Source organism: Amblyomma mixtum, chromosome 9, assembly GCF_055824585.1.
Source record: "Amblyomma mixtum isolate Tamu chromosome 9, ASM5582458v1, whole genome shotgun sequence".
Classification (NCBI taxonomy): domain Eukaryota; kingdom Metazoa; phylum Arthropoda; class Arachnida; order Ixodida; family Ixodidae; genus Amblyomma; species Amblyomma mixtum.
The window spans coordinates 113,629,469-113,641,531 of record NC_143020.1 but is presented as its reverse complement, the minus strand read 5'-3'; the positions used below and the strand labels follow the sequence as shown (position 1 = coordinate 113,641,531).

General features: G+C 46.8%; 1 protein-coding gene across 1 annotated transcript in view; it reads left to right on the top strand.

Moving 5' to 3' along the window:
- Positions 1–10,963, top strand: part of LOC149330805 (ubiquitin-like modifier-activating enzyme 1) — a 67,671-nt gene extending 56,708 nt beyond the window's left edge. The window contains exons 20-26 of the mRNA XM_089561478.1: positions 317–503; positions 2,490–2,758; positions 5,830–5,934; positions 6,871–6,954; positions 8,950–9,050; positions 9,519–9,686; positions 10,737–10,963. Of these exons, the coding sequence (XP_089417604.1) occupies positions 317–503; positions 2,490–2,758; positions 5,830–5,934; positions 6,871–6,954; positions 8,950–9,050; positions 9,519–9,660 (888 nt within the window). The 3' untranslated portion in view covers positions 9,661–9,686; positions 10,737–10,963. The remainder of the gene's footprint in view (positions 1–316; positions 504–2,489; positions 2,759–5,829; positions 5,935–6,870; positions 6,955–8,949; positions 9,051–9,518; positions 9,687–10,736) is intronic.
- The last annotated feature ends 1,100 nt before the right edge of the window (positions 10,964–12,063 follow it).

Below are 12,063 nucleotides of genomic sequence, written 5' to 3'. Positions count from 1 at the left end.
GTATTTGGTCCGAAGCCCACCAACCTCCTCTACCAGCATGCGCGTACCACTGCTGGAAATTTCAATTAGGTGACACGTGAAAAATATTCGAAGACAGTTGCGTGCTCCGTTTACTTCTGCATGCGCACTACGGTCCCCGCAAGCTCCCTGCGTGCGTTAAGCCCTTGCGGACGCACAGCTAAAACTGTCTAACCTCATAACCGTCTCTTGCGTACCGTCGCGCCGCAACAACCAATCCTCTCAGTTCTCTCTACTGCTGTATAGTCGGGAGTATAGTCGAGCAGTTGCCGTTTGCACGTTGTCTTCCGGCTCGCAGACGCTACACATGGACTACGTGGTGGCCGCTGCCAACCTTCGGGCGACCATGTATGACATCCCAAAGTGCACGGACAGGCAAGAGATCGCACGCATCCTCAAGCTGGTCAAAGTTCCGTCATTCAAGCCGCAGACGGGCGTGCAGATTTCCGTCACAGACAACCAGGCGCAGACGGGCGGATCCGTGGGTACGTTTAGTGTTTTTCTTCTGGCGTCTAACGCTCCTTCTTGGGACCTGTGACAGGTTAGAGCGAAACAAAACTGCGCGAAGACGACGGGACAAAAGAAAGGCACGAATACACACACACAAAGCGTTTTGTGTGTGTGTATTCGTGCCTTTCTTTTGTCCCGTCGTCTTCGCGCAGTTTTGTTTCGCTCTAACCATGAACCGACTAGCCCAACATCATGTCTTACTGTGACAGGTCTGCTCCAAGAAGCTCGACGAGCAATCAAACCATCACGTTTATTTAATCTCAGGGAGCCTGCCTTATAACAACCCCTGCTGTGGATGGTACAGGGCCAGGTACCCGGTACCGACCAAATATTGTTGTCTCTAAGAAAAGGGTCAGCAGCATATTGTAAATAAAAAATCCGCATGTAACATATTAAGAAACTGACTCTGCAGATATTAAAGGTCGCTGCATAACAGGCATTAGAGGACGTGCTCTGTTCCCGCCATTACAGTGAACTATTTAGGATGTAAGCACAATCGCTTTATACGTATGGCGGGACTGGGCCCAAGGACTATATTCGGTTTAGTAAAACGGCGATTTGAGCGAGTTGGTACATCTTGAGAAAAAAACAGCGCAGGAACAGGGACACAATAAGCCTCAGTTGCAATGGACCGTGCAAATTCCGTGCAATAAACCTTCAGTTGTTAGTCAGCGCCTGTCCCGTCGTCTTCTTTTTTTGTGTCCCTGTTCCTGCGCTCTTTTTTCTCGGTTTAGAAGAGCGTCAATTTGGGCTAGATTGCGAATTATTTGAGACAGAAATGGTTATAGCGCTGCAATAAGACGTACACAAGAAAGACTGACACAGGACATGCGCTAATGTCCTCTGTCAGTATTTCTTGTATACGTCTTATTGCAGCGCTATTACCATTTCTGTCTCAGACTGCAGTCGGCTACAACTAGGGAAATCAAATCTTTATCTAAGGAGGTCGTCATATAAAAGCTTCCACGTACTTGCATCTGCTGTCGTCGTATCGTCATCATCATCAGCCTGACTACGCCCTGCAGGGCAAAGGCCTTTCCCATACCTCTCCAGTTAACTTTGTCATTTGCCAGCTGCCAGCCACGTTTGCCTTCTCTTGGAATCCACTCCGTTACCCTTAAGGACCAGCAGTTGTCTTGCCTTCGCATTACATGCCCTGCGCAAGCCCACTTCTGCCGCTTGATTTCGACTAGGATATCATTAACCCGCGTTTGTTCCCTCACCCACTCCGTCCGCTTCCGATCTCTTACCGTTACACCTATTATTTTTTTTAGCCTCCGTGGTGGCTCAGTGGTTATGGTGCTCGGCTGCTGACCCGAAAGACGCGGGTTCGATCCCGGCCGCGACGGTCGAATTTCGATGGAGGCGAAATTCTAGAGGCCCGTGTACTGTGCGATGTCAGTGCACGTTAAAGAACCCCAGATGGCCGAAATTTCCGGAGCCCTCCACTACGGCGTCCCTCATAGGCTTAGCTGCTTTGGAACGTTAAACCCCCCCTGAACCATAAAACACCTATCACTTTTCTTTCCAAACCTCGCTGCGTTTTCATCAACATAAGCTGAACCCTCTTTGTTAGCCTACACGTTTCTGACCCATAGGTGAGCACAGGTAAGATACAGCTGTTGTTCCACCGGTGGCTTTATGCCATTTTCGTACTGAACACGCACGCCCTGCATTTGCCTTTATACTAACCAAATGCGGTGGCAACGATCAAGTTAATTTTGCGAAGACTTGTTAGATGGTGCAAAAAAGAAAGCGTTTCTGACAATTTTATCGATGACATGTACCATTTTACTAGCTTTACTTTTATAAGGGAACCACTCGTTAGTCCTCGCCACATTTTAAGGCTTGAAGAGATACGGACGTTCTACTTAAATGACATGTTGGGTTTTTCAAACTATTATAATATTAAAAAGCAGCACCCTTCATCCTTTTACCGGAATTAACACTTTTTTTCCCAGACCCGGACCGGCTGAGCACTTTGGTCAAAGAACTGCCGCTCCCTTCCTCGATGGCGGGAGTGAAGGTGACCCCGCTGGAGTTCGAGAAGGACGACGACACAAACTTCCACATGGACTTCATCGTGGCAGCGTCCAACCTGCGTGCCGCCAACTACGGGATCGCTCCGGCCGACCGGCACCACAGCAAGCTCATTGCGGGCAAGATCATTCCCGCCATCGCGACCACCACGTCGCTTGTCGCAGGTCTTGCCTGCCTTGAGCTGTACAAGGTATACCATGCATTCGAATGACTTCTACACGGTGTGTTCAGCAAGTTGTTTGTGCTGTGTTTCCACCTGTTCAATAAAGGTGCACTGAAAAGGATTATGAGCTCGTCTTTCACCGCGGGAACTCGATCTACACGCTCCAAGCATTCTTATAAACTTCGAATTATTGTCGTGTGCGGCCGTTTTTCCTATTAAATCGAATTAAACATCCCGGCTCCCGCTTTTTTTTAACTCACCTCCGAAAGTAGGAGGAGTCAAACAACACGTGGAGCGCCTTTCAGCCAGTCGTGTGGCGGCTCGCCGCTCTGCCATCGGCAGAGTGATACATAAAGCAAAGAGTCCACGCGTATTTTTATTTCTGCAAGCCTAATTTGCGGCTATGTTGTCTGCGACTGAAACTATTTATTCATGGAAACCTAAAAAACAAAATAAAACCGAAAGCGACTGGCTGAAAGGCACTCCATGAGTTGGTTGACTCCTCCTATTTTCGGAGCTCAGTTAAAGAAAAAAGGCGGGAGCCGGGACGTTTAATTCGATTTCATGGGGAAATCGGCCGCACAGAACAATAATTCGAGGTTTCTAAGTATGCTCGGAGCGTGTAGATTGACTTCCCGCCGTAAAAAGATGAGCTCAGAATCCTCTTTAGTGTCCTTAAGGGACGGAATCGGAATGTGCTTCTTCTAAATTAAAGTAGTATACCCTCTTCCCAGCCACCCATCGGTAGGATCCCTACATCATGAGACAGTAGTAGTGTATTCATGGGGCACCTGAATCGCCACTGGTGAAAACTTAACTCGAAAAACGAAGTGTTCCTGAAGAAGGGGCCGCTCAGTTATTTTTTTAATAAGATATGGAATTCATTTCCGTGAAATAAGCAAACCCCTTTGGTCATCTTCCGACAACTCATGAAGATCTGAATTGCTATTTAGCGCCCGTTAGCATAGTAGGCGTTACACTAAAGTTGCTCAACAAGCGGAAGTCCATCCTTCCAAAAGATTTTATCGCGCCTGGCTCCCCCGTTCTGACCATTCTGTTGATTATTTAAAAAAAAAACGATGCTTTGGAACACTGTCCTTTTTGCTAGCCAGTAAAACGTACTTTCTTGCGTAGTAGAATATAACCTGCTTTAACTAATGACTGTTCATACGAATGCCACTATTTCTACTCTGTTAACAGAAAGGAGTAAAAGAGAGTAAGCGGTCCTCTAACACCCTTCTATAAAAGGTAGAGCGCTAGAGGAAAACTTACTCCCTCTTTACTCCCACATATATGCATACTAATTTTTAGAGTGTATGGACAGAACATTCGCTTTTTGTGCCCGATGTGTCTCGTCCGGTACGTGGCCACGGCGGCTGCCTTTAGGTGGAGACAAAATGTAGGAACGCTTGTGCGGTATATTTCGTATATTTCAGTACTCTGCGCTAGTGCCCAGCGTATGGTACCGCAGTGGTACAGTCGCGGGCAAAAAATATTAGCACAGATCATTGGCGATTACAATTCGTATATCTCACCACGCGGCGCTGCGGTACGCAGACCTGCCTAACGGGCCGTTTCCATGTTTGCAGCGTAGGGGGGGACGGCATGAAGTAAGCTTTATCACGCGTGCACCGCCCGAGCGTTGAAGTACCGACCCTACATGACTGTGCTTGCGGCATTTATTGTGGTTCGGTTATCATGAGCTAAGATAGCTTCTTTTCTATTACTGTTTTTTTTTTATGTCCGCGATGGTCTATCAAAAAGAACTCGTGGGCACAATAGATGATAGCGCTGCTTTTAGCCAGTAACTTTGCTGTCCATGGCAGTCCGCTGACCCCCCTAATACTGTAGAATGGGAACGGCCCGGCACTCTCGTTATCAGCCTCTTCGCCACCCGCAGCGCTACGCGTTGTCATTCCGGCGCTCTGGTGTTCCGTCATGTGTGCTAATCTATTTTACCCGCGACTGTACCTTCCGCTGAATATAAAAGGCTGCCAACGGATCTCGGGGTCTTCTCACTTTTTCAATGACGCTGAGTGTATTCATCTTCCATCTTCCATAATTAGCGCGATAACGTTATAGGCCCCGTTAGGCAAATCTGGCGTCGGCGTTGTGAGCGATAAATAATGTGACGTAGTGTGGCCCAGGCAGCCATTCCAAGACAAGCAACCTTGGTCGTGTTACCTTGTCGGTCATCACAACCTACCCACCGGATTGTGAGAGAACTACGCACCCTGGCAGGCAGCAATCAAATTAATTGTCAATCGCAAGAGGTTGCGGGGAAAGAACAACTTGGGGCGCACAAGGCGCACCGCAAGCAGCACCTGTAATCGCAGGGAAATGGTGCATCCATCAACCGCTGCACCACTGCGCAGGGAGTGGTATACGAGAACTCCCAGGGACATATGAATGCAAATTTGAGAATGACCAGTTGTGCATATTTAGGCATTAAGTCATTAAAGCTGTTGTTCGTTTGGCTCCAAGTTCGAGCTTTAATTCGAGCTTTAGTTCGAGCTTTAACAAAACATGTGGCGCCTTTCATTCCTCGCAAAAAGGGTGTTGTATATCGGTTGCCACTGTCTTGCGGTAAGGTGTACATGGGGCAAACGGGGCGCTGCGTAAATGTAAGGCTCTTTGAGCACCGCAACCTACTCGGCAGTGACTCGCGAGACAACCTTCCCGCACACTGCCGGGTTTGCAAATGCACACCCCTTTTCCCAAAAACTGACGTGCTTTTTTTCCACCAAGATAAGGTGACCCGGGAGCTGATGGAAGCGTTCTTTATCCGAAAAACCGGCAAACGGTGCGTGAGTGATCCTTCAGTGGCCTTGTCAGAATTGGAATTTAGGTACTTAAATAACCGGGTGCACACGCGCGATGCTTCTGCTTAGATTATCTTGCACGCTTGCACGTAATCTGTTATGACGTACGCAGTCGTGGGTGGTTTTTGTATATATTGTGTTCTGTTCTTTCTAATAAACCTTAGTTGCGAGTCAGCGCTTGTAGTGTCTCCCCTCTTTTCTGTGTTTTCTGTCTAAGTTTGCGCTGTTTTTTTCCACCAATTTAATGCCTTTCTTTGTTCGCTTTCTGGCATGCAGTTGGTTCAGGGACACAGCAAGTTGGAGCTCTTCCGAAGCAGCTTTGTCAACTTGGCTCTGCCTTTCTTTGGCTTCTCGGAGCCCATCAGAGCAAAAACGACTAAGGTGGGTCATTTCTTTTCATTAACTGGCATTTTTCCTATAGCTATACGCCAGATGTATAGTGTATGTTCATTCCAGATTTTGTACCATACTCGAACAATCTGCAGAGACTTGAAAGATGAAAAATCTTAATAGCGAAATTTTGAGCTTTATTGTTTACTTCACACCTGATTCCTCGAACATATCGTTTTAAGCATTTTATGCATGGAACTCTTACATTTTTCTTGACATCCCTATTGAAAGTTTCCATATGACGAGTTCCATAATTCCATATGTTTCCGTAAGAAGTTTTATAGAGTCTTTATGGAGCATATGGAATCAGTATGGACTGCTAGTTAGAACGTCTCAGCTGTATTCTGATGTACTACACAGCTTACAATGCTGTGCCAAAAAAAGCGCTCTTATAACTAAAAAGGCCTACTTTTAAAGATTGTGTAAAGTCAGGTGAAACGCCCTGTATACTCTGTCGCCGCCGCACGAACGGTAACAGAGCTCCAAAAAGTCAAACAACTGAATTGTTCTGAGAACAAAAATTAGGTGTCGTTCTGAGTGCCCCTTCAATACGCTATGTGTATGTGGACAACCTGGCTGTTCATTTAGGTCCTTTTTTCCCTTTGTTTTCTATGTCCCTGTAACGCGGCATTTGTGCTATGTGCGTCTGTTAAAACGCAGTTTTCTTTTTTGTTGCGAAGTCGCCGAGCCATTTCGCGGAGCTGAGGCAAGGCCATACTGCGCATGCGCGAGGAGCAGTGACGTCACACGGCGCACAGCTGGCGTGCCGCCGCCGCGCTTGCCAGTTGCGCATGCGCAGTAGCGGTACATAGCTAGCGTGCGTGCCGCGCGCCCCCCATCGCCTCTCTCTCTCTCTCCTCGTTGCTTTCGCAATCCTCCAGGTTTAACCAGAGCTAAACCACTGCCTTTTTTTTCATTCTCTCTCAGCTTAACGGCCGCGACTTCACCCTCTGGGACCTCTTCGAAGTACAGGGAGAGCTGACACTCAAACAGTTTCTTGATTACTTCAAGGTGGGTACGCTGCTGTCTGAAGCCACGCTACAAGCTTTTTACAAGCTTTTTTATTATGCGGCGGGCTAGCGCTGAAATGACGCAAGTGTTTTGAATACCATAATGCGAAAGCACTGCTCGGCTCATGAGGATACGTCACCACGGGCTGTGGACAGAGCATGTCCTCATGAACCGTCGATCTTCCAGTGAGAGTTTAATTGTGAATTTGTAATGATCAATAATGATTGAATGGAAAGTTTAAAATACGGAATTACTAAATAAAATAAATACTTAAGCAATGAGGCAGTTATTTTCGCCAGTCACTCCGTGCAATTCCGAAATTGATGGAGTACCAGTGATTCCTTCAAAATTGAACGAAAAAATAAAATAAAGACGGAATTAATTTACCAAAATAATAAAATACTTTATTTTTATAACTAACTTATAATGAGAAATGCTGCATTAATAAATAATAATAAACTGTCCATAAATAATCAACTATTTATTTATTTAGTTGATTAATTGCCATCAACGATTAATTGCATTGCTAAGTAACAGAGGAGGCAGCGGAACACGAAATGCTTTCGCATTTCCGCATGTAATAAGACTTAAGGGCACCTTTAATTTTTGTGCGAATATTTCCACTACCTAGCCTCTAATACTTCGAGAACCATACGATTCCTACTCCTAATTTTCGGAGACAAGAATCAACAGAGGGCAGAACCGCGGGAAAGAGAAAGCATTCTTGCCCTCCAAACACCAAGCGCCTCTTCTAGTGAAGTCAATAAAAATTTTGAGTAAGGCATAAGCTATCTACGACGAATCAACTATCGTAACTTTCGCTAGCATGACAGCAGTGGAGCAGCAAACAGGCTGCACACGACTTCATGCACGTGGAAGTGTCTGATTGCGGCACTGATACATTCATGAAAATGGCTGCTATAAGCGCACGAAGCACTGACAACTCCCATTGCGAAACCAATGGGAGTTGGTCATGTTGGCATCGATGCACTGTCCCTAAAACAGAAGCAAAGACTGGATACGCATTGGTTGAGCGCGGGCGTTGTACTTTCAGCTCAATTTCTCTGGCTCGCCTGCGTGTCTATATCCATGTGCGACTGGAACCTGAAAATGACAAGACAAACAAAAACTAGCAGAGATTTAGCGCTTGTTAAAGCTCATTATACGAGCGAAAGCTCTGTTGAGCACGGTTACGCATAGTTTGGCGGCGGAGTCGGTCCGGCGCGCGAAGCTCTGAGCGAGAGCAGCTGCGACGCCGCTCCACAGCGAGTCAGGTGGTATGACGTCACTTGCCACACCTCCGCTCCTCCGGATCAAGGTCAAACGCGCACCAAACTTGACCTTGAGAGTTGTCCAGCGATAGTAGAGCTTTCGCTCCAGAACGCAATAAAGCTTAGGGGCGTCCAAATGGATTGATGCGGAAGAAACGCGATAACATTCTTTCACTCATCATAGTATTCGAATTCTGATTGTATTCCAATTCTGAATCCATTGTCCTTCACTGCCCAGTCTGCTCTAATTGTAATTCTATTACAGTTCTGAATCCATTTTCTTTCACTACCCAGTGTATTCCGATTCTGATTGTATTCCAGATCCAACTACGCAACTACGCAAAATGTGTCAGACAGATCGCGGAACGTTCTTATACCACTGCGAAGAAGTGGGGGTAATGATTCGGACAGCAGGCTTACGTGTAAAATAGGCAACCTCCCGAAGAACTGTATGTGATAAAAAATGAGACCTGCGGGTTCTGTTCCTTCTCGTATTGATCGGGAAGAGTAACCTGCATCTCAGAAGCCCCATCGGATCCTTGTGATAATAAACGCCCTCCCCCCCCCCCTTTCCCATTCCTCAACAAGTATGATCCAGGAGCTCTGTGCCACTTAGCGCTTACGACTGCAGCCAGCTATGACTTTTGGGCTCCACTGAACCACTGCAACAGCCTGAACTGGAACAGCTATGTTTGTTGATTGTTATGTTTTTTGCCACCTGCAGAACAAGCATAATGTTGAGATCACGATGATGTCTTACGGCGTCAGCATGCTATATTCATTCATCATGCAACCACCCAAGGTGACCGAACGGCTCAACCTTCCGTAAGTACGGTTTTCGCTGCGACGATGGTGTAGTAAATTGTTTTGCGAACTGTTCATTTATTCTTGCTATATTGTTAGACCAGCAGGGTTCCTCGCAATTATCCGAATGGAAATCTTAAAAGCTGGAACATATTAATGAAATAAGATTACAATCCCAGTGACAGAAATAGATCCCGTATCAAACGATCGGTTTAAACTAATAGTTGCCATTTACATTGCCTGTGCTACTCTAGTTTCTATGCACGATGTAGCAATGCACAGGTCAGAATAACGATTTTTAGCAACCGTGGCATGGTGCTTTTAACAAGTAGAAGTAAACATGCACCCTTTATAAGTCACTTTTCTGTGAATATCAGCAAACGAGAATATATTGCCAACCGAATGTAAACGCACCACTGTGGTCTTTACGTAATGCCGGCACTGGTCGCTGGCACTCGTCACAAGCGCACCGCCTCTTTCCCCGCACAGCATGAGCCAGGTGGTGAGCCAAGTGTCCAAGAAGCCCATCGAGCCACATGTGCGCAGCCTGATCTTCGATCTGTGGTGCAACGACAGCAACGGCGTAGAACTCGACGACGTCCTCACCGTTCGCTACCTGCTGCCCAAGTAAAGCATGGACTGGCCGCGTCGGGACAGGTATATGTTATTTTTATGGTTTATGGTTTATGGGGTTTAACGTCCCGAAGCGACTGAGGCTCTGAGAGCCGCCGTAGTGGAGGGCTCCGGAAATTTCGACCACCTGGGGTTCTCTAACGTGCACTGGCATCGCACAGCACACGGGCCACTGGAATTTCGCCTCCGAAGAAATTCAACCGCCGCGGCCGGGATCGAACCCGCGTCTTTCGGGACAGCAGCCGAGCACCACAACCACTGAGCCACTGCTGCGGCTATTTTTAGAACGACGGCAGCTAAGGGCATGTTTCCCGGATATGCGGAGTCTGCATTGGCGCCTGTGTCGTGAGCGTATCCCTGCACCACACTTATTGGTCAAAACGCAGTGGCATGACACATGACATCACTACAAGGCGCCAAGCTGATTGGGCATCATGCAATGACTTCACGCATGCATCATGAATGCGTCCTGACAACTCATCACTCGAAGTGGCCTGGAGATAGTGACGTCACTATTGACAGCATAGTCCCACATAGCGGCCGTGATAGCGGCCGTGATAGTCCCTTCAGGCGTACTCTGCCAAGAAGGCGAATAATAAGGAATAAGTATCATATCCAACCTCCAAACAGCTATCGTTGAATCTAGCGTTACGCAGTGGGGACATTCATGTGAGTTTTTTTATCATGATAAGCAACATAAAGACAATCATTCGTTTTTATCGCTGGACAGAGGCCTTTCTCAAATACCTCCAATTGTTCTTTCCACTAAACTGCCCACAAGAAAAAAGCCACTCTATGCGATGTCAGCTGCCTTTGATCTCGTTTTCTTTCTCTTGGTAGCCATCTTGGTTCTCCAATACGCCTCCGGTTGTCACTTAGCCGGATTACATGATTGATTAAGCTCAACCACCGAACATAATCTCTCTTAACATTCCTCCACGTCCGTTTACATTTACAACTGACGCTGGAATTCGTCGTACTGCATGAACGGCTTCAACTTTTTCGATGCCCCATTTGGGCAGCTCGTTTCCATCTGCCCAAGTTGTAAATGACCTCCCGTTCTTTTTCTTCCAGACCCTGGAAAAGGTGACCCGTCTTCACTTCATCATGCCGACAACTGGGAGCGCACTATTGCCTACGTCACGGCCTTACAAACTGCATTTTGGTGACCGCTGCTTCACAACTAGCCTCCTTGCCCTTTTATTCTTGTATTTTCATTCTTGTAAACCACAAGCACTTTGTCTTATGGTCAGTGTTTTCTCATCAGCCGGCTTTTTTTTTTTTTTGCTTCAGTAATAAATTTTCGCCTCTGTGTGTTAAAATATTCGTCTTGCCGCGCGAGAAAGCTTTCTTCCCAGTGAGGCTTGCATGAGCGAAGCCATCGGTGATGTTCTTGTAGAGGACGTGCGCATTCTTTGGGTGGTCAGACGCAGCGACCGCAGACCATCCATCCAGGATTTGATGGATTGGATGAGTTTTGTTCATTGTGCCAAAATACACTGGCCCCGCGGCAGCATTAGTGGCAGCCCCTAATGCAAAGGTGCTCCATATTTGGGGGGTGAGCAAATAACATAGTAAGCTCAAGTAAGAGAAACTGGAGAAAATTGCTAAACTTGGCATTCTCGCAAATATCCATACACCCTGCGCCTAGGTAAGCTCTGAGATATGGCTGGTTAAATACATAATTCGAGATTTGTGAAAATGGATGTCGTACTTCGAGCTATAAATTGTTCTCATTTGCAAGGAAAAATTGGCAAATTTAAGATAATTTGAACATGGATGCAATGTATACTTGAAGGCAGTAGAATGAATGAATGAATGAATGAATGAATGAATGAATGAATGAATGAATGAATGAATGAATGAATGAATGAATGAATGAATGAAAATTCTTTTTTTATGCTATAATGCATCGGTGGAAACTGCAGCGGAGTGAAAGAGGGATTGCTTTTATATCTGCCAAGAGAGAAAACTTAGTTTTGCGTCCCAGATCGAGGTCGCTGTCCAAGGTCGATGGGTTGCGCGTACAGCTCGGAGCGGGACCGTGTGCCCATTCGGTTCCTTCCATCCTGTGGTGACCGGGGAGCCATTCCAGGAAGGCTTGCAGGTGTGGGTGCTGGTGCATGGTGTTTGGCTTTGCGTGGATGTAGCCTGACAGCATATGCTGGTGGTGACGACACGGAGGGCGCTCCTTCTACCTGTGTGCACCGTGATGATGATAGTTCCCTGAGGGTGTTGAAGATGGTTTCCGCGATCCGTTGTGTTTCTGGCTTGATGCACGTTCAGGAACGTCGCTGTGATGACACACACCCTGATGGTGAGGGCCTACAGACGCAGTTCTAGAGTTGGAGTCTGAGAAGGTTGCGTCTGTGTAGTTGATGGCATGGGGTGGGTATCTCGA